Consider the following 21,677-nt stretch of genomic DNA (forward strand, 5'->3'; position numbering starts at 1 on the left):
CTTTCCTGACAAACTCCCTGAGCTAGCAACTCAGCTCAGTTACGGCTCCATGTGAGACCTTTAGGTGAAATTCATGGCAAAGAACAAGTGAGAGTGGCTGTGGGCTGAAACCTGGAGCGAAACCTGTGAGACAGCTGAAACGGGGCGAGCATCAGGAGCGAGTGACAGGTTTGCACAGTTCCCTGTGCAGTGGATGCACTTAGAACAGCTCCACAGCTGGAAAAGCAGAGCGTTCACCTATAATACCTTTTGTCCAGCCCCGCAGAGCGCTGCTGACGTCAGTTTTCAATGTTCACGGGCATTTACCCGTGCATTTAGAACTTGCACTGGGAGTTCCACCGCAACACCAGGAAGAACTTTTTCAGGGCCAGGGTGCCAGAGCCCTGGAACAGGTGCCCAGGGAGGCATGGAGTGTCCCTCTCTGGAGACATCCCAGGAAGCGTTCCTGTATCACCTGCTCCAGGTGACTCTGTGTGACAAGGGTGTTGGAATGGATCATCTCCAGCGGTCCCTTCCGAGCACGCAAACCTCGGCACCCTCCCGCCGGCCCACGAACGGGAAGGCGAGCCCCAGCTCCAAGCAGGTTTGGCTCCGTAACCCCGAACACAGCGCACAGCCAGCGCCGTCCCGGGCGGGGCGGAGCCGCTCGGCGCTCCCGGCCCGGCCCAGCCCAGGCCCGGCCCCGGCCCCTCCTCAGGTGCGGCCCCGCCCGGCCCGGCCCGGAAGCTCCGGCGGCGGCGCGGGGGCGATGGCGGCCGCGGGGCTGCCGCTGCCTCTGCTCCTCCTGCGGCTCCTGCTGCTGCAGCTGCTGCTGCCCCGGCCGCCCGCGGCCCTGCGGCTGCTGCTGGACGCCGCGCCGCCCTTCACCTGCTCGCAGCCGGTAAGGAGCGCCAGGGAGCCGGGCTGGGGGGGACGGCGGCGGCCGTGGGGCCCGGGCGGTGTCACTGTCGCGGCAGGGCTCTGTCCCCGGAGCTCTGTCGCGGTCCCAGGAAGCGCTGCCGGCTCCGAGCGAGCCGTGCTAGAAGCGCCCGCAAGTGCCCGAGCAGGATGTGAGTCTTTGCTAAGAGCTGACGTTGCCCAATGTTCTAAAAGTTTTAACCAGTTCTTTGCAGCTGAGGGGTTTTCAGGAGAATTAAGCGTTGCGTGTACCCGAGGTTTTTAACCGTGCAGATTTTGGTTTTGCCTTCTCTCCCTGCGAAACCGGCCGGACAGGAGTTGCCAATGCAGCAAATTGAACCAACCAACCTGAGCGAGCTTCGAGTTTGAACTCCTAGCTGATCACTTTTTTTGATGGTTTTTGAGGATTGTTTTGGATTTGTTATGTCTTGCCGCTTTTTTGTTTTGTTTTGGGGTGATTTTTTTGTTTCAGGTAAATGTAAAGATTGTGTAGAAGGGGGAAGAGATGGCTTTTGCTTTAATTCTGTTAACAATACCAGTGAGACAGGAAAATGGGCAGCTGTTGTCTAAGCTGGACAGCTTTATATGCCACGGTGCACTTTCAGCTGTCTGAAAAAGGCAGATAGTCAGGTGCAGCTATAGACAAATATAAAACAAAACATGTCATTTGGGATTCTTTTCCTGTACACATTTCCTATCTTTTGTCAGGTCTGGCTCTTCTAATGTTTGACTCTATCCTTACCCCTGTTTTACCAGACCTCTGCGCTGCTGCCTTGTCTCTTATTTAAAGAAAACAGACCAGTTCTGCAGTTTTGTTTTAGGCTGGACATTGTAGAGATACAAAATGTAAAGCTTGGCAAAGGAAAAATTATAATATTGCTTGGGCATCTCACATAACCATGAATCCCCAAACCTTGTTTGTCACAGAGATTGACAGTAGTGTATTGAGTCTCTGCAAGTCCTTGGATGGTCGGGCTCTGGCTGACTTTGTCATGCTGGCTGTCCCTCTTTTTTTAGGAAATGTGACCACAGTAACTGTGTGAGGGGTTCACCAGGGCATCCCCAACTTTCACAGAGGAGCTGTGCTGCCCCACGCTCTGGTGTGCACACAGAGCAGTGAATGTGCAGGGTTGCTATGTTGGCCCTTTTTACCAAAAAGCCAATTTTCAAAGTGCAGATAGACTTAAGAAAAAGGAGTCGGCTTAAGCCCAGGAGCAGCCTCTTTAAGCAGTTTGAAGCTGCTGATTGAGTAGGAAAAAGCCCTATCGACTGAAGCTGTGACAGTTGAAAACGGTTCCCTCTTCCCTTTCCGTGGGGTTGCATCGTTTTCAGAGGCTGATGATTCAGTAACGCTCCCAACGTGTGGCTGTGCTGTGGTTGAAAAGCAGAGCTGCTGCTGAGCAGGGTGGGTGAGCCCCACTTCCTTTGTCTAACCCACTGTGCTGAGCTTTGGAGCAAGTCAGGCTGAGCCACAGCAACTCCTCAGCAAAACCCTCATGTGGCAGAGGCTGTTTGGGAGATGGAGTGGTGGAGGGAAAGTGTCATAGATGCTCTTAGTAGGCACCTGCAAGGAAAACCAAATGCTTCTTAACAGCTCATCTTATTAAAATGCCAAGAAATGCACCTAATGGGCATTATTCACCAGCACTCCATTAAACGTGCTCAGCTGTAGGGCTGAATAGCACAGCTGCATATCTAGTTCTTACCAGTAACCATTGCTTGAATGTGTCATCTGCAGGGGAAGAACATCCCACAGCCTAAATACCCATCTGTTTTTTCATCATCAAGTGTTAAATCAGTGTGTTTTGCTGTAGCTGTTTTGGGATGTGGCGTGCCTGGGTGCCCTGGAGGAAGGCAGTGTTTGTAACTCTGCTGTCTTTGAGGGGCTGGATAGCTGTACATAATTTGGTCTCTGAAGTTTATCTTGCCAGCTAGCTTCTCTGAAAGTCTCTGGAGAAGAAGTGATGTAACTTTTCTCATGAAGACGAGCCATGGTGGTGCATGTGAGGATGACTTTTTCCTGGTTTCCTTTGCAAACGTGTTCATTTTGCCCTTGCTGTTGACTGGCTTCTGTCATTCCCTTCTGTGACATCTTTGTGCTGTGTAGGATTCTAACATAACCCGTGATCACTGATCAAAACTGTGAAACAATGATACAAACAACTTTAGACCTGATTGTTATGAAAAAATTTTAATTTTTGAATTTGGATTTGGTTTTGCTGAGAATTGATATGAGGGCAAGGCAAAAGGTTAGAAACAGTAGAGAAAAATGCTTAAAAGAAATTAAAACAATTTTGTAAAAGGTGCTGGTTTCCTACAAGCCTTAGACAAATCACCCTTCAGCATTTATTCCTTTAATGTGTTCATGTGTTAATCTCTGCTTCTTTTTACTAAGGAGTTGGAAAAGGGAAACTGCAGTAAACTTCAGATCATCCAAATCTCAGAAGATACATAGAATGGTTCAAAGGTGAAAGGCAGATTTTGGAAAGCTGGAGCTCTTCCCATTCAGCAGCCACTCTTTAAAGGAAAACTGGACACTTGCCCACAGTGGTTCCTCTCTAGTTAGCACAGCATCCTGCTGGGAAGGTTCTGCCTCCCATTACTTTAATTGAATTTTTGTGGGATGGTGTTGTTAATCGGTTTCCCAGGTGTATTTCATTCAGGTTCATGCAATTCTCCACAGCATATGGGCTGTTCTTTTTTATGTCAAAAGCAAAACAAAAATAATTTTAAAAAGAGCGAAAGAAACAGTTGCTTAGCTTTTTGTGAAAATACAGCAAGTAAACACCAAGAGTTGACTGTTCCTGTCCTACTGAGAATAGTTTCAGCATCACCTCACAATCAGCTGCTTCTCATATTTATGCCTCTCATGTCTGTAGCTTTGCTTGGCAGGCCTGGTTTAAGCCCAGTTGGCAAGTAAGCCCCACGTAGCCACTCACTCACTCTCACCACTGGGATGGGGAGAGAATCAGAAAGGTGAAAGTGAGCAAAATTGTGGGTTGAGATCAAGGCAGTTTAATAAGTAAAGCAAAAGCATGCAAGCAAAGGATAAGAGGGAGCTATTTTTCACCACTTCCCTTGAGCAGGCAGGTGTTCAGCTGCCTCCAGGACAGCAGGGATCCATCATGCATAACAATGACTCATGAAGACAAACACCATCACTCTGAAGGTCCCTCTCTTCATCTTTCTTCCCCCAGCCTTAGGTGCTGAGTTTGATGCCTTCTAGCCTTCCATCCCTGTAGGTAGTTGGGGTCAGCAATCCCAGCTGTGTCCACTCCTGATTCCTGCACCTCCAGCCTTCTGGCTGGCAGGGGTGTTACGGAAGCAGGAATGGCCTGTGCAAGCCCTGCTCAGCAAGAACGAAAACATCTGTCTGTTATCAACACTATTCACAGCCCAGATCCAAAACACTGCCCTGTGCCAGCTACTGGGAAGGAAATTATCTCTATTCCAGCCAAAACCAGCACACTTAAGTAGGGAAACCAGGTTAAATACTTCTGCTGTCCCCAGCTTTGTTCATGTTCTCTGGATGAGTCAATGCATCAACTAAGGTTTTGTGTTGGTTGGACCTTTACAAGAGGAAAGCAAGTTTTCTCTCAGGTGCTGAGGCGGTAGCCAGTGCAGATATGACACTGGTTGACTTTGCTGCAAACCCAACTGGTCTTTTGCTCTAATTGCTTCCTGGCTTTTAAATCTCATTGTCTGAAGCTGCACTTTTTGGCATGAAAGTGTGCCCTCAGCTGCTGCTCACCAGGGTACTCTACAAAAAGGAGATGGGGGTTTTCACAGCAAGTCCTTTCTAGGATTTGCCTTTCCTTGACCTTCTTATGCCCCTGCCTGCAGTGTGTCTTCATCTTCACTTGTCTTTGCTTCCTTATGCCAACAGTGAGGACTTCTGTGTGGATGAGTGATTCTTAGAAGCATTTTCAGCTCTTGGGTCATCCCTGTAATGCTTTGAGGATTAGGAAGGGAGTGGACAAGAAGTCAGTTGGTGCCTTGTGGTGAGAGAATCCTTCCCCACTTCTTGTGGAAGACCTACTAAATGCTTAACTAACTGATGGCAGCTTAAAACACTTCTGTATAGGCAGATAGACATAAAAAAGTTGCTGGTACAGCAGGTAGAGAGGTTGGTGCAGGGTAGGAAAAAAGCATGTGTAGGTAGTCCCTTGAAAACCTTGAGTGGGCTTGGGGAATGGGAGTTCACCAGATAAAATACTATTGTTTCTCCCCATAGAACCCAGTGTTCAAAAGGTAAGAAAGGCTTTAATTACCAAGTGTAGGTTCTGAGTCTTCATCAGCAGATGGATGGCTCCTCATTGAGCTCTGGAGTTGTTAGTCAGTGTCAGCAAGGGCACAACAGCCTCATCAAAGCTGGGAACATCCTTATGAACACTTCATATGGAATAGACCTGGAGGAAGAGAGGATCCATTTGTACTCTGTGCTGGATCAATACTCATACTGATCGTTAAACAAGAAAGGTGTAATGGAGCATTTCCTCACTTCATGGGTTGTCAACTATGACGCAGAGCACCAACACTCAAATGAAAGCAGGTGTTGCTGCTCTTCAGGCTAATAATGCCTTGTATTTTTTATAAGGGCTTTATTGTGAGGCCATGTGCAATAATTACTGATAACTGCAACAGAACAAGGACAAAATGACTGAATATTAAGTGATAGGCTTTAACAGAAATCATTACAGTAGAAAAAATCCCTATGGTTAGTAGCCAGTTATTTTTGTTTCCTCTTGAGGGTTCATCCCAGAGCAGCCACTCACTCTTTGCCCTCAGTGGAAAGCACCATAGAGTTGCTGTGAAGAAAACTGTCTCAGATAAAACCACTGCACCTTTGTACACAAGTGACTTTGTCAGGCTACTTAATTTACCTTAAGAAGTCTAATTAAGGGTCTGAAGTGTTAGGACTAATTTTTTTTCATAGCTTAATCAGTTCTTCCATACTGGTATTCACAATTTTTTTCCCTTTTTCAGTGATTGTAGTTAGCCAGTTTGGGTTTGGTTTCATCAGCATTTGCTTATTTGTTTTCCATTTATTTATTTTTCTCTATTAATGAAGGATTTAGGTTGCAGGTACTGTTATTCAATGTACCTCTATCTCAGGTGCGTTTGTAGTAGACTAATTGTACTGCGGATGTGTTTCTTGTGAAGGGTGCCCAAAGGCTGGATTTATACCTGTGTGTATTGTTGTGACTTGTGTAGCAAAAGCCTGGAAGAGATGTTCAGGTTTTATTTTTTATATAAGCATGAAGAGCTTGGTGCCAAATCTTGCTTTCACCCCAAGTTTGCAGGAACACAGATAGATGAGCTGAAATGTGAGCATTAATCTCTGAAGTATTTTCATTACCAAAAAGGCACATTTGGCTGGTTCAAGCACACTTCCCTAAAAATGTAAATATACCCTTGGACACTAAGCCCCAAATATACTTGGAGTTGACCTTAGGAAGTTGTAAAGAGTTTAACCACTCAACTTCAAGCACCCTTCCCTGCTCCACTGAAGTGAATTACATGATGGCAATGGTATGGCAATAATATCCATCTTTATTTGTCAGTGAGAGCAAACCTAGCCCTCCTCTTGATTTACCGTGTCAGTGACAACTTCAGGCTTCCTTCTCACTGGGATTTTGCATTGCACTAACCAAGCAAGCTGACATGCTTCTCCCTGGTGACCATGGGGGCTTCCAGTATAAACAAAACATCACAGGGAGGAGTCAGGAGGAGCCCACAGAACTTCTGGTTGCTTCTTTATGATCAGGGCATCTTTATTCTTAATGAGAAAGTGTCTAATTCTGATGAATTTTTCACACAGGGGTGTTTGGTCATAGGTTGGACTGGATGATCTCAGAGATGTCTCATAAGTTATGCCCAGCGTTCATGCCCTGTGTCCTTGGTTTTTTCATTAACAGCTCAGTCCAGTGCTTCCATCGTGGTTAATTCTTCCAATTTGTGTGCATCACTGAAGGGCTTTTTCCTGCCCCACTCCCAACACTGAGCAGGAAACAATTTGCTGTCAGTTTTATTCTCAGAATAATATTCTTGTTTTTTTCCCCCACAGGATTTAAACTGTCTTGTAAGAAATAGTAAGTAATATTTTTTTTCTTTGTTACAGTTTTCTCATCAGATCATGCTCTTTTTTTTTTCTATTTCCTTTTTTTAAACTGGGTTCATACAGCATGTTTTTTTCTGCTAGAATCAGAGAGTTGTAAAGGCAAACACTGCTGTCATGCCTTGTTTTGTGAGTTTCTAGTTATAAGCTCCAGCTAGAAGAGGTATGGAAACTTATGTCTTTTTTGGAATAGAGTTTGGGAGTAAGCAGTGGCATGAGTAGAACCCAACCCAACTTAGTTGGGTTAGGTTTAGTTGATTTAGTTTCTGTTTAAAGCTGGGACTACCCATTTTTAAAGAAATGGGAATTTACAGTAATTTCACGATTATAAGCCGCACCATTTTGACTAAAATTTTGGTCCGAACCCAAAGTGCGGCTTATAATCAGGTGCGGTTTATACATGGACAAAGAACAAAAAGTTGCTGTTTTAGTTTGGAGGACAGGTGTCTGCTGAGAAAGGCAGGAACTTCTCTTTGAAATGGCGAATGTAAACTCCCTCCCACCAAATTATTATAGTTTGGAAATCATGGGGCTTTCAGGCAAAAATATGGGAATTAGGAATAACAGTTCTTTACTAGGGAAATCAAAATAGAAATACAGTACTACAAAGAAACAAACTCCAAACCCTGACAAAGTCAGAGTACAACCTGACACCCTGTCAGGCAGGGTGTTGGCAGCAGTCCCATTCAATGGTGGCTGCATCCTCCTGCAGTGACAGATGTGGCTCAGTTGGAGCAGTGCTCCTGTACAAGGTGCAGTGATGTGGAGAAATCCGGTTTTCCCCTGGAGTCCAGTGGAGAAAGGGGCTACCTCAGTGTCCCAAAACCTCTGTTTTTATTTTGGTAAGAAATGTTGGGCTCTTCCCCCTGGCTGGAGCAACTTTCAATGGGATGCAGTAATTTTATCAGTCCCACAGTGGGACTCAGTGGGCATTAGCAGAAAATGACTCGCTGGAAGAAGGATGGGTTGTGAAAAGATAAAGAACAATTCCCCTCCTGGTTTCAATGGATGGCCCATTAGCAGAATATCTCCCGTGGAGATAAGGATCACTGCCCCCACCCTCAACAGATGATGATAGAATAGATAGATTTTATCACACTCTGTATTGTAATGTAGGGCTTTATAATCACGTGCGGCTTATGTATGGACAAAAAAACAAAAAGTTGCTGAAACCCAGATGTGCGGCTTGTACTCAGTGTGGCTTATAATCGTGAAATTACTGTAAGAATAAGTTTGCCAGTAAAAGTTTATTATAAGCCATTATGATAGTACTTGATTAAAAATTAATGTATGGACTAGAATTAACAAAGGGGCATAGAGGGGTGCAGTTGAGAGCAATTAATATTAACTGTTGGGTGTAAGGGGTCAAGTCTTAGCCATGGCATGCATCCAAAAGACCTTAATATAATTATGGGTAATGTTCTGAAAAATGTTCTTTAAAAATAGGAAAATATTCTGAAATTGTCCATTTGGTACCTGGAGGCAACTGGGCAGTGCTGCAGAGCTCCTTAGCTTTTCCTTGCAGCCCTTGTTCTAAGCAAACTCATTCCTGCCTCAATGCCTAAGCCTGTGTCATACTGGCACAAGTCTTTTTGTAGCCAGTAGTATTTTTTTTGATGTGTTTTTGTTTGATTTGCCAGATCAGGGAGAGGACTATGCTGAAAATAACCAGCTTTTTTGCAGGAGAGGGCTTGGGTGGGATCAGGTTGGATGATATTTCCCACTGGCACACAGCCACTGGAATACAGCTTGACAACATGGCTGAGCCAAACTGCAGCATCACCATTAAAATGCTGCATATGTTAAATACTTGGTTTAAATTCTGCCTTATGGCTCTTACTATGTTTCTCTGCTCTAGGGGAAATCTAATTTTTTTTTAGTGTTTAGTACAGTCTTTGCTGAAGGGTACTTTATTCTTGTCAGGCTTGTCATAGATATTTTTTGTAAAATGAGCATTTGAGGTTTGTTTAATTACTCCTAGCCTAAAACCATACTGTTTGACTGAACTTGTCCACTTGCCACTGTTTCCATCACATATCCAGCAAAATAGACCCAAAGTGTACTTCAGGGAGGCCTGACTGCTATTTTTAACATGCTCTGAGAAGTCAAATGTGTTACAAAAACATAAGTAGATCTCGTCTGTCTAATGCCTGTGACACCTGCTTTCACTTTCTGATGACTTTACAGGACCAGTTTTCCCTAACGCTGTGTTGACAAGCATAGTTTAGTTTTCTGTCCAGGAAGTTCATTAATTTAGGCAAGGCATAACAGGCAGTTGTTGGAAGCTGAATTCAGATGTATATTCCAATTTGAGGAAAAGCAGTTTGTAGAGCCCAGGTAATTAACTATTGGAACCATTTCCCTGGGTGTCTGATGGATTTCTTATCATTGAAAGGCTGGAAATCAGCACTAACATAGGTCTGTTTCAGCATAAGGTTGAAGGAGATACTGAGTAAACTTACTTGGCCTATTGAGCCTGACTACATTGATTGTGGCAAGTACTAATGGATTTTAAGGAAAAGAAGAAGTTACTAGCATAAATTGAGATTATTACAGATGATTCCATACTGAAAACTGCCTTTCTCAGTTGGAAGCAGTCTGCCATGCAGTTTTCCCCTCAGAGTAAACCCTAAACCAAAGACCAGATCATAACTGCAGAGCTTCCTCAGCCCCACTGTAAATATGAGTTTGATTTGTTGAACAGGCACTTGCATGGAGTCGAGCTGGCTGGATAGTCCTGCGTGGACTCCTTCTGCTCCAAGCAGTCTCCATGTTTCTTCGGATGTTTTCCGTCAGGAGGATGGCAAACTGTTCCCTGTGCTTCAGATAGAGTGGAAAGTGGCCACGGATGGTAAGTGGTGGTTGTTTAATTTGAGCATGGAGCACAGGAAGTAGGTGTGATCTAGTAAGGATAGAGAGAATTGTGACTTCAAGTCATGAAAGCAGATCTTTGAAATTTGAGAGGTCAGCTGCCTAATTTTGTTCGGTGGGTGTAATCTCATCTTGTGTGCCTTGATAAAGCAATAATTGTCTCATTGTTAGAACCTAATTGGCTGCCAGTAACAGTCTCACTGTCCAAATATCTCTGATTGTTTGTAAATTATGATTCCCTTGCATACCCTTGTTGAAAGTTATGTACTGCTTTAAGGCAGAATTCAACACTTGGATTTCTTCCTTCTGCAGGGGCTGTGTCTGAGGGTTGTAGAGTTAGGATCTCTAGCTATGGTAGTGTACAAGCAGGTGTGACTCAGGTAACCGAGTCATTTCACTCAGCTGTGCTTGTCGACTCTCTCGTGTGTACCAAAATAAAGACATGTTTGCTTTGGCACCCAAACTGCACAAGGCAGCTCTGAGAGGCAGAGCTAAACACAATACCACATCTGGGGAGCTGCCAGGGTGAGTGGAGAATGCAGTTGCCTTCTCCTTTGCTCCTTCATTTGAACAGATGTAGCTTTGCCATGCAGGACCTTGGGCTGAAACGTTCAGACTGAAAGTGCTGTTAGTCAGCCCTGCCTGCTCGCTTTTCCATGACCAGTTATCTTCATGTTGGGACCCTCAGCACCTCAGAGGAGTTAGGCAGTGGCAAGGCTAGGCACAGTGGTGCTCTCAGTGGGGGCTGCAGAGTCTCCATGCGCAGAGGAGAGGGAAGGGTGACCATGTCCCTCTGTCCCTGTGCCTGCAGCCAGCATCCGCTCTCTGGAAGGGGCAGAGCTCGCCGTGATGCAGGTGAACAGCAATCAGCAGATCTGTGCTCAGTTTGACTTCCAGAACAATTTGCCTCTTCAGGTCCGTCCAGATGGAGGCAGGGTGAGTGCAAAGGGCTCCAAATCACATTTTCTACTCCGTGAAATTTTCTGCTTTCTTTGCTTCATGGCAAGGTTATTGATTAAAATGTACAGACTGCTTAGAGTCTGTATTGGTTTGCTGTTGTTTCCCATTTCTCTTCCACTCTTCCCATCCTTCAGGTTTTAGGAATTGCTGCTTTTAGTGCCTAGCATGTGTAATGTCTCTGGAGATTGCTTGAAGCAAATAATTGTAGGGGTTCTTGCATTCTACTTGAGAGCATGACATTTCATAGCTTTAAAACTAAACTCTTCCTATTGCTTCCACTTGTTTCTTGTACTCTCTTGTTGTGGAGGAAAGCACCAACCTTGGGGGCGGTCCTACAGCTTACACTCCTTCTAGGAAACTCATGAGAAAAGTGCTGAGCATCCATAACGGTAAGGAATATAAACAATAAGGAGTTCATTCCTTAACCACACAGAATTTGGCCATAATTAGCTTACCACTTACCAAACACCTCTAGTCTAGGAGCCAGTGCCTCTCCCAGGATTGGCACCACATTGCTGATGCAGTATAGATTTAAGAATATATGTATGGAATGTCCAGGTACACAACTACATATGTATAAATGCAATTCTAAATGCTTAGCACTTGCACAGTGCTACAAAATTCATACTAGACTGAAATTTCCATCTTGAAATTGCTTATTTTATTCCAGTCTCCTTTCAGCTCAGAATATAGTTTGGTGGAAATTCCACACAGTGGTTTGGCATAAAACTATTGTATCTGCTCAAAGATCCCAAGAAAAAAACTAATTCTAAACAGGAGAATTGAGACAAAGACACAGGTATATTTAATACACTTGAGTTCCAATTTTTTATAGTCAAACTTCGGTAAAAGGGTTACATGGGATGAGGGAATACAGTGGAACAGGGCCAAGTCAGCTTTTAATTTCAGTGCCTTAAAGAACAACATTGTCCTTTAAAGTCCTTGTGGATGTGTTTTGTTTTTCAGTGGAATTTCACTTTTGACCGTTTTGAAGTAGAACCTGGCCAGACTTACCAAGTGACTGTGTATCACCTGCCCAAACTGGGTGTAAATGGCGACCACAATTGCAAGTCCACGTCTCTCACAATGCCTGGTAAGCGATAATTTAGTTCACTTAGGCCTTGAGTTCAGGAGTGTGGTGGTTTGTGGACCTGACATCACTGTTGCCTTTACTTAATTTAAAATCTTTCAGAGTTGCCCCTCTAGTTGTGGCAGCTGGAAGTAAGGCCAGAATTTCCAAATCAGAGGTTTGGCTTCTAGTGCTAAATCCTAGACATGTGAAGTTCAATTTCAAAGGCACAGTTAGAGGTAATTTACCAAGAAACTTGGTAGTGCTGGGTGCCTGACTCTTTCTTGTACATGTGAAAATTTTCCTATTGCTAAAATAATTTTTACTGTTTTTCCCAAGGTTGCTGAGCATCTGCATTGCCCTCTGGCTGCACTGACTACTTCATAAATATTTGGGGCTTAATTCAGATCTTGTGAACTGGTTCTTAACTTTTTTTTCTTAAGTTGTTTATAGTTGTCAGCCTGACTTTGTAGTCATAAAATGGCAAAGTGTGGAGTGTGTCAGTCAATGTGAGTTGGGAAAGGAGAGGGAGCACTTCATTTTCAGCCCTCTTACCCTTTCTTCTGCTGTTCACACTAAGAACTTCCTGGCTTTTATCCTCTACTATTCTTCAGAAACCTATTGCATGGTGTCAAGATCAGCAGCTGCAGGGAGCTTTGCTGGTTAGAGCTTACATGTGAATTTCAGAGACACTGTAAATTCCTAAACTTTGTAAAACTTAAATTGGTGAGTTTGAAAGTTGGAAATTTGAGATATGCAATGTTTTATCTCAGCTGTCTAAGCAGGGAGTTGTTCCTTTTCCTTTGTCCAAACACTGGAGGAGAGACTTAATTTAAGGCTGACAGTTGTAAATCCCACATTGCTAAATGTTGAATATGTAACTCCAGATTTAACTCTGAAGGAAGTCCCAAAGAGCGGAGCCAATCTGCTAAATACAGGGAATTATAAATGTGGAAGAGTGTTTTAGGATTAATAAAGATTCCAGGCTCCTGATGTTCCTGTGTCAGAATGCCTTTGGAGGAATCTCTTACTGAGCTGTGATTACAAGGTGTGGTGGTGAATATGAAGTTTTAATTCCACTATTGTGGCCCTTTCTGCACCAGTGTTACATTATCACTCTACTATTAAGTGTGGTGTGTTTTTAGTCTCATTCATTTTCTCTGTTCTGAGAAGACAAGGAAGAGGCAAACACACCATGACATCAGTGAAGGGACTGGTTTATATGATAGAAACTAATACTGGTTTTCTACACAATTTTGCCACTGCTTTGGAACAAAGGTGTCTTTTCATTTAGGAGAGCTTGGTTAGTCTCTGGCTTTTGATAAAAAAATGTGGTTTTTTTCCTAAATGGAATTGCAATGTTTGTGACTATGTACTGGTGGTCTTTCTGCAGGCTGCACAGATTCTCGGATGAAAAGAACCATCCCATGTATAAAGACAGGTAAAAATTTTTGAGTCACATAGATGTGAGTGCTCTGTTTGGAATATTTGACAGGTGAGGAGCTCAGGAATATCTGCCCTTCTTGCAGGCAGCTTGTGGGAACCCAGGATCCAGGGTAAAAGTCTAGATGATACAACTCTGCTCGTGAGCTTCAACCCCTGGATAGAGACAGCCCGGTACCAGATCCATGTGGCCAGTTACATGAATGAGAAGAGGTGCAAAATGATCACATGGGATTTCACCGAGGTAGGTACCTTCCCAAGTCATACCTTCTCTGGACATTCAGGCAAACATCTTAAATGCTTCCTAAACCAGGACAATTGAAATGCAATTTTCAAGGAGTTGTTTTTAAAATTGTCTTGAATTTAGTGGATAAAAGATCAAAAAAGGGGTTTTTATAATGCATGAAGCAGCCTATAAACACCTGCAGAGTCAGATTTTATGTTTGACTGTCTGGGCTTTATTACCTTTTTCAAGCCAGTGCCTGGGGAGCTAAGACTGAGTAAATTAACCAAAATTGAGGTGCAAAGTTTCAATAAATAGTTGAAGTATTTTATCAAATATGATCACAGGAAGGTGTTAATTAATTTTTGTATATGAAGAATGAGTGATTGAGTAACAGATTTTTCATTCAAGCTGAGAATCAATTTCTGTAGGTCTTGCAGTCTGTGTTGCTGAGAAGCTCAAAGTGTCCAGACTGTGTTCCAATACAAAAAATGTTTTCCTTCAGGCATTTCAATAAGGAGAAATACTGAATATTTGGAACTGCTCTCCACCTTTCCTTGGGTGAGGGCAGATATGTTGGCAGTCAGGTTGTTTAATCTTTCTATCCCTTAACACTTAAAACCCTTAGTACTGCATGCACTGATATGATTAAGCTATTACTGACACAGATGAGACAGCTCTGTATTTTCCTGGTGGAGGGGAATGCACCTCATTTTGGAGTTTGTATCTGCTAATCACCGTGAAGACTTAGGTTGTCATGATACTGATTGTGTACAGCAGGTAGCAAGGGCAACTGACTTGCCTGTTCTAGTGTCAGTGTTGAGAACTGCTTTTAATTACACTAGGAAACTTACTTATAAAGTTGAAGACATCTACACTGTTAAGAAACTGTAAGCTTAACTCCTTTGAAGTTGCACAATGTACATCCCTAATTATTTCCTGTTACCTGTGCAATCTTAGCCTCTCTTAATTGTATTACCATGTCCTGGTGGCCTTTACCCATTTTCTTCTCTATGGGCTTCTTGTATAGAGGAAAAAGAATAGCAGCTTCTGCTTCTTTGTGTTTTCATGTCAGCTTTTTCTTTTTTCCTTTCATTCCGTTTTCTTCCTTCCCTTACAACTTGCATCTGATTTCTGCAGGACGGACTGCAACAACAAGTGAATGTCACAATCAAAATAGACAAGAACATAAAAGCTTGCTGCAGCTACAGAATACAGGTGGGATGGCACTGTTGTCTCTGTGTCCTTCCTTCACAGTCAAGGCAGTGAGCACCTTAGGAATGTTAGGGGCTTTTTTCACAGTGTTTTTTCTGAGATTGGCCAATCTGTAATTACCTGCATCAGGGAAATATTATGACTGAAAGAATTCTTATGTAGGTATTCTCTGTAGTCAGTGGCTTTTCCTTAGTACAGGGCTGCCAAGTCAGAGATGGGAGGGAGAGTGGTAAGCGTGCATCCTCAGGGGCTCACAGCCTTCGTAATCTATGGTATAAGAATTGCTGATTCATCTTGTTTTCTGAAGGGAAATGGGAACTCTGTCTCTCTATGCTAAAATACAAGGCCGGGAGAAAGTCAATCAGGGAACAAAATTTCTTTTAAGAATAACTTCTGTTTTTCTGGATTCATTTCAACTGCAGATTCAGCCATTCTTTGCGAACTGTGGCACAGACTGTCTGAGACATTCTGCATCCATCCCATGTGAACCAGTTCCAAGTGAGAACCACTTCTCTGTAAATTAGATTCTCATTGTTTTACAGCTGAGAACTGAATTTTTAACGTAACTCTTGTCTTTTGCAGGTACAGAACCATCGGGTAAGAAGTTCTTACAATACCCTGAAACTTTTTTTGCTGCTCTTCTCCTGTTGTGTAGAGTGGGGAATGACCCTTCCTGGGAATGACCCAAATGGGCAGCAAATATTCCTGTTGAAAATTGTGTCATATTGGAAAACAGTGAAGTGGACAGCCCACAGATGGTGGTGTATGTACCAACCCTATTGGGAACTCACCAAAGCTCCCACTAAAACCTCAGAGGATGTGAAGACCACTTGGTAACAAAACACCAAATCAACATAAAATAAGCAGACCCCAGTCCCCAACAATGCCCTTGGTCTGGACTGTCACGTGAGGGATGGGGAGTTTAGGTCATAAGGGTTTAATAGTCCAGGGATTTCTTTGTTCAGGGTCCCTCTTTTGAGCCACCAAACTCAACCAGCCAGGTATCATAACCAGTATGTGTCAATAAATCTCTCTGATGGAGATGAGAAAAAATTTCTTTAACAGTTCCCTTGTAACACTGAGTTCAGAATTAATTGTGCTAAAAATGACTTCACCATGATTTAATGAGGCAAGTATTTGTATGCAGTGTGAACCTTAGAGCAATTTTTTTGAGAGACACTTCACTTGCCTAGAATGCTTTGAGAAGCAGTTTTGACAAGAACAGTCTTAATATAAAATACTTTCTGTCACTTTGTTAAAAATTTGCATAATATAAAGCAGCTTTTGGAGAGAATAGCTTGCACATATTCATTTTTATGAATGTCAAGATAACTTGTGCATAATGATTTGTTTTCTTTTGGCTGCAACACCTGTAAGGATCTTTTGCCCAAGATTAAAAATACAAAAAAAAACCAACCAAACAAAAAAAAACAAACCACAATCAGATAAGGAAAAACACCTGTTAACTGAAATTCATGACCCCAAATGGTGATATTTAAAATTTTTTTTAGCTAGATTACATGAACAGGCAGGACATGGGCGGCATGCCTGTCAAAGCTGGGTAAACATTGCTGTTTAGAGGAAGGTTCTTAATCTGTGTTTTCAGTGTGCTGCACATACCGTTCTTTGTGTGGAGCAGGTTTATGGTGCACCTTGAAAGCAGGAATTGGTTTGGAGAAATGCCTGTGTATTTCGAGGGGGGGTACTGGTCTACTCAGCAAAGCCAGGGTCCTCTTCCCGTGGCCTCTGATGCTCGAGAACCTTTTGGTCTTGGGTGAAACTCAGTGTAAGGCAGTGTCTGAGGAGTGTTTTTGTTTTGCAGATGATATGATGATATGGATCTACTGGTGTATCACTGGGATCTGTGTGTTACTGGTGGGGTCAGTCATAACAGCTGTGCTGTGTATGACTAAAATACGAGCAGGTGAGACTCATACCAGGCAGGAAGGAGGAAAAAATCCAATGATCAAGAAAATATATTTTTTTCCTCCTTCTGTACCTATTCCTGTTGGAGTTTTGTTCCTTGCTCTTCTAATGCCTTGCCACTGAGATAATGCCTATGAAAACATGTTCTGTTTTCAGTATAGGACTTGCAGTGTCCTTATACCATCCACTAGTTAAGTAAAGCCTTCCACAGGTTATCCTGTCTGATAGTCATGTTCAAAGCGCTTCGGAGCTCATGAGGGGGAAGAGGAATTTCATAGCTCTGCCCTTTTTTTCCTGCAGATTGCTGCAGATACCTTAGCATTTCTTTTTCCCCTGCATTGCAAAAGCATGTTGCAGAAGAGAAGCTTCCTGTTTCTCCACACTGTAGTCTTCCCCCTGTTCCCCAAAGTCTCTGCAAAATTAATTCTATACTATTGTGAGATTAGATAAGGTTTTTCAATTAAAGTGGAAGGAAAGAAAATACAGGACATAGAGACTGACATCAAGCAAGTTGGAAAATGGGGTACTTAATGGCTAACTTGTAGCTTTCTGTGTTGCAACCATGAGGCAGTTATCTCAGGGGAGCTGTGTACTCACTGCTTGTTTTGTTTTCTTTTTACATGAGGAAGAATTGGTAATCTTGCAGAAAATTTCTTAACATCAGACTTGTCTGTAAGATGGAGGTAGAGACATTTTAGTCATTTCTTCAGAGAAGCTTCTTAAGAAAAAGGCAGATTTAAATAGCCCCTTCTCCTTAAAGAGAGGTTGCAAATCAATTGAGGTTCTGTACTTGAGACTGCCAGGATTTGGGGGAGATGGTGGAAGTTGATTTTGAGTGCATTCTGTCCCCTCTCAAAGGAAAAATAGAGCAAGACCTGGCTGTAGAAGAGTCTTGATTCATTCAGTATGGGTTTTTTATTGGGCTTCTCCCTTTTTAGGGCTTCATCTCCCTACACAGTTAATGATTTTTTTTTAAACCTAATCTGTGGAAGGTGGTGTGATTTTAAACATTTAATCTTACTTCATGTTTTCAAAACTGACAGTGACTTTTCTCTCTTCCAGGACGCCGGCGAGGGAAATGCAACCACAACGATTTGCAAGCTGGTAAGATGCCACCTGTGTTTTACCAGGCACCTGTCATGCAGGTCTCACACAGTTGGCCAGAAGAATCTCTTTTAGGCTCTAACTACTTTATAGATGCTTCTTGAAACCAAAAGGTAGCCTTAGGATCTTCCTGTTTAGCCAAAAGAAGCTTATATATGGAATTTGAAGTGCTGTATTTGTCAGATGGGAGGTACTTGCTTTGGAATGTGGCGAGTCTTTCAACCCAGCCAAGGCTGTACTGGCAGAAGTAGCTTTTCTAATCATCTAGGCCATAGCAACAGGAGATTGGTTTGGGGGGGGTGCACTCAGCTCTCCACTAGAGAATACAGCAATATTTGCAAACCTCTTGAAACTGCTATAGTGTTTTTGTGAGGTGAAAGTTGATGAATCATCTGGGCATTTTTATAAATCACAGCTTCACTGTGTCTGTGCTTTCATATTAAATTTACACAATGAGATGTTCTCCACATATCTTGCCAAAATAGCATTAAAACTTAAAAGCTTTATAATACCCTCGTATGCTGATTAGTGTTGACTCAGACCATTATAGTTTGGGGAATGTGGCTGTAATTAACAATTTTCTGTCCTCCATCAGCACCGTACACCGAGCTGTCCCTGCCGCCCTTGAAGCCGCGGAAGGTTTGGATTGTGTACTCTGCTGATCACCTGCTCTACGTGGACGTGGTGCTCAAGTTCGCTGAGTTCCTGATGACAGTCTGTGGCACTGCTGTGGCCTTGGATCTGCTGGAAGACCACCACATCTCAGAGCTGGGGCCCTTGCCCTGGCTCACACGGCAGAAGAAGGAAATGGAAGAGCTGTCTTCAAAGATCATCATCTTGTGTTCTCGGGGCACCCAGGCCAAATGGCAGGCCATGCTTGGGAGTGAGCCTGTGTGTCTCAAGCAAGATCAGCAGAAGCCAGTGGGAGACCTGTTCACCCCAGCCTTGAATCTGATCCTGCCAGATTTCAAGAAGCCAGCCTGTTTTGGAATGTACATAGTGTGCTACTTCGAGGGAATAAGCAGTGAGAGGGATATACCTGATCTGTTCAATGTCACATCCAGGTACCAGCTGATGGACAAGTTTGAGGATATTTATTTTCGGATTCAGGATCTGGAGAAGTTTGAACCTGGGCGGATCCATCGAATCGAGGAAATCACAGCTGAAAATTACATCGATACCCCCAGTGGGAGGAAGTTGAAAGAAGCCATTGAGAAGTTCAAGAGCTGGCAGATTGAGCACCCAGACTGGTTTGAGAGTGAAACCATCTGCTTGGATAGTGATGAAGAGTTGCATTCCCTGAACACAGAGAGCCAGGTGGGTTCACCGAGTGAGCCAAGTGGAATTGTGAAACACCAGCTGCACCTACGTGAGCCTGACCCAGACAGCTGTTACGTCATCAGCCTCCACATGCACGAAGGTGAAAGTACAGGCTGCAAGCTGCAGCCTCACCTTAATCCATGTGGGGATCCAAATTCCCAGACTGTGGTCCTTCCTGTGGATGTTCCTCGAATTCAGGTAGTGGAGCCAGTCCCTGCCATGGAGGATAGGAATATACTCAGTCACCATGTGCTGAGCAATGAGGACTCTATGGAAGGAGTTCCTCTTCTGGAGACAAGCTTTCCAATGAGGAATAGCATCATCCTCCATGATGGCTCTGAAGTTTCCGTAGCTGACCAGAGGCCTGCAAACTTCTCAGATGACCTGAGTGACCATCTGAATGGACTCATGTACCCTCTTTATCAACAGAGTGTCATTCCTTCAGAGCCAGAGTATCTCTGCCAGGGGGAGGCTGACAAGCAGCACCAGCTGGTCTTTGATGACCCATGCCAAGACCAAAGACAGTCAGTGCAGTCAGACCAGGGTTACATCTCCAGATGCTCCCCTCTGCCTCCTGATGACCTTGTAGAGGAGGAGGAGGAAGAGGAGGAGCAGCATCAGGAACAGCAGGTGGGCTTCCAAGAACTCTCTCCAGAGGTCTTGAACAGTCTAAAGAGCCTCCAGAAGCAGCTGTTTTTCCAGGACATTCAGAGGAACTCTAGCTGGAGCTACCCCACAGAGGGGATGGACATTGACCAATCTTTGGAGGACTGTTAGGCTCTGCCTGGGACCTGCTCTGTTTGAAACACAGGGATGGAAGGTGGTCCCATGCACAGCAGTACTGAGACTGCATTTCCAGCACTATCCTTGTCCTTGCGTTGTAAGTGGCTTAGTGCTGGCATGTTCCTGTGTGCTACTGGGATGCAGCACTGCCCTGCAAATGTGGAATGTTGCTTCCAGTCTCTGTAGAGAGAAGCCACAAATAGTGACCACCCATGTGAAAGAGCAGGCATTGGTTCTGTTCCTTGGGGAAAGGCATTACACTGAATTCTCACTAATAGATGGCAGGAAAATGACTGTGGCCCATCCACTTGTGCCTTCAAAATGCCCTCCAGCTGTGCTGATTCTATTGCACTGGATGAAAGTCACAGGCATGGTTTAGAAAATGGGTTTAGATAACATGGTAACATTTGCATTGCCATTTTACTGCACGTTTTAAACATTTCCTTGTAAATACTGTACTAAAGATGTGTGCCTTAAATTTCAGCTAGATTAGGGCTGTCTCTACTTGGTTGATAAATGGGCCTGGAGATTTTTTTTCCCCCCACTCATCATTGATTTGCAGCTGGATTTCCATGGTCATTCAGAAATCAAGTGGAGTAGCTGAGAATAAGTGGGATAAACGCTTAAATTGAGAGTCTCCCTAACTCTTCCTGCCTCTCTACTGGGAGGTGTGTGCTTGAAAGCCAGCAACAGCAGCGAGGGGGAACACAAGACCAAAAAATGGAATTTGGGTTTTTTTTACAGTCTTAAGAAATATGGGGCTGAATACAGAGTTACAGATTCAGGGGAATCTGATTTTTTTGTGTGGCACACTGCTGCAGTTCTGTTTGCTTTTGGCTATCTTAGCGCCATAAAGATGTGAACTGAAGATAATGACACACAAGGAAATCAAAGACTATTTTGGAGGAGGAAAAAGTGTAGCCTCAGCAGATGCTGTTCTAGGAGTTGAAATAATATCTGAGTTAAGGGAGGCTGAGCAAAAAGGACTGTGAGATGTACTTTTGTGGGTTTAGGCTCGAGCACAAGTAGTTCAGGTTAACCACAGTGAAATACTGAACAGACTAAGGGATTCATCACTCCCAGGAGTGATGGTGAGGCTGGCATTTACCCTGTTTCTTATCACTGTTTCTGCAGCCCACTGGATAACAACTTCTGAGATATAAACATCCTTTGTCTTCTTCCTGTCCATCTGAGTTTACTTGTTAAAAAATCTTTTATCACAGCTTTTTTAAAATTTGATGTCTCAGAAAATAATCATTTCTTTTGATTTGCAATTTATTTTGTATTGTGTGTATTTTATAATTTTGTGTCTAACCTGTGGGGTTTTTTTCCCTTAAAAACCATGAATGCTTTTTAGACATATTTACTTAAACACTTCTGTTCCTCAATTCTGCCTAACTTGTTATGTTAATTTCTTAGTATTTGTTAGAGAAATCTGAGGCAAAACTGAGCCAGAATTGAACTGGCTTACAAATATCAAAATATTCCTGCAAAGCACAGTATGGAGACGAGCTGGACAAAGCTGAGGGCATGCAGCCATGGGAAGTGCACATCCCTTCAAAAGGGTGGTAGGCCTCTGAGGACAGCTTGATAACAAAGGGACAGTCCCTGCAGAGATCCAGGCTTAAGGCTGGGAGGGAGCTTCCTGCTCCAACAGCAATCCAACCTAACCCAACAGGAGCTAAGCAAGAGGCAGCTGTGATCTCAGTGCTTCTCCAGTGAGAACTCATTTCCCAGATTATGTCAGT

General features: G+C 43.6%; 1 protein-coding gene across 1 annotated transcript; it reads left to right on the forward strand.

The window, feature by feature from the left end:
* The first annotated feature begins 406 nt into the window (after window positions 1-406).
* Window positions 407-21,203, forward strand: IL17RA (interleukin 17 receptor A). Its single transcript, XM_033058496.1, has 14 exons — window positions 407-697; window positions 770-880; window positions 6,965-6,989; window positions 9,720-9,866; window positions 10,698-10,822; window positions 11,813-11,939; window positions 13,309-13,356; window positions 13,445-13,602; window positions 14,722-14,799; window positions 15,219-15,294; window positions 15,379-15,393; window positions 16,619-16,720; window positions 17,785-17,826; window positions 18,422-21,203. Exons 1-14 carry the CDS (start codon window positions 407-409, stop codon window positions 19,921-19,923), a joined length of 2,847 nt encoding a protein of 948 aa, XP_032914387.1. The 3' UTR covers window positions 19,924-21,203.
* Window positions 21,204-21,677: the final 474 nt, after the last annotated feature.

Source organism: Catharus ustulatus, chromosome 4 (assembly GCF_009819885.2).
Source record: "Catharus ustulatus isolate bCatUst1 chromosome 4, bCatUst1.pri.v2, whole genome shotgun sequence".
NCBI classification, from domain to species: domain Eukaryota; kingdom Metazoa; phylum Chordata; class Aves; order Passeriformes; family Turdidae; genus Catharus; species Catharus ustulatus.

What these genes read in the sequence shown, in the direction of transcription:
- IL17RA (XM_033058496.1), top strand. Translation starts at nt 407, where the DNA reads ATGGAGTGTCCCTCTCTGGAGACATCCCAGGAAGCGTTCCTGTATCAC. An exon ending in TCACATGGGATTTCACCGAG is followed by an intron (nt 13,603 to 14,721) that starts GTAGGTACCTTC and finishes TGATTTCTGCAG; the next exon opens with GACGGACTGCAACAACAAGT. An exon ending in GCTGCAGCTACAGAATACAG is followed by an intron (nt 14,800 to 15,218) that starts GTGGGATGGCAC and finishes TTTCAACTGCAG; the next exon opens with ATTCAGCCATTCTTTGCGAA.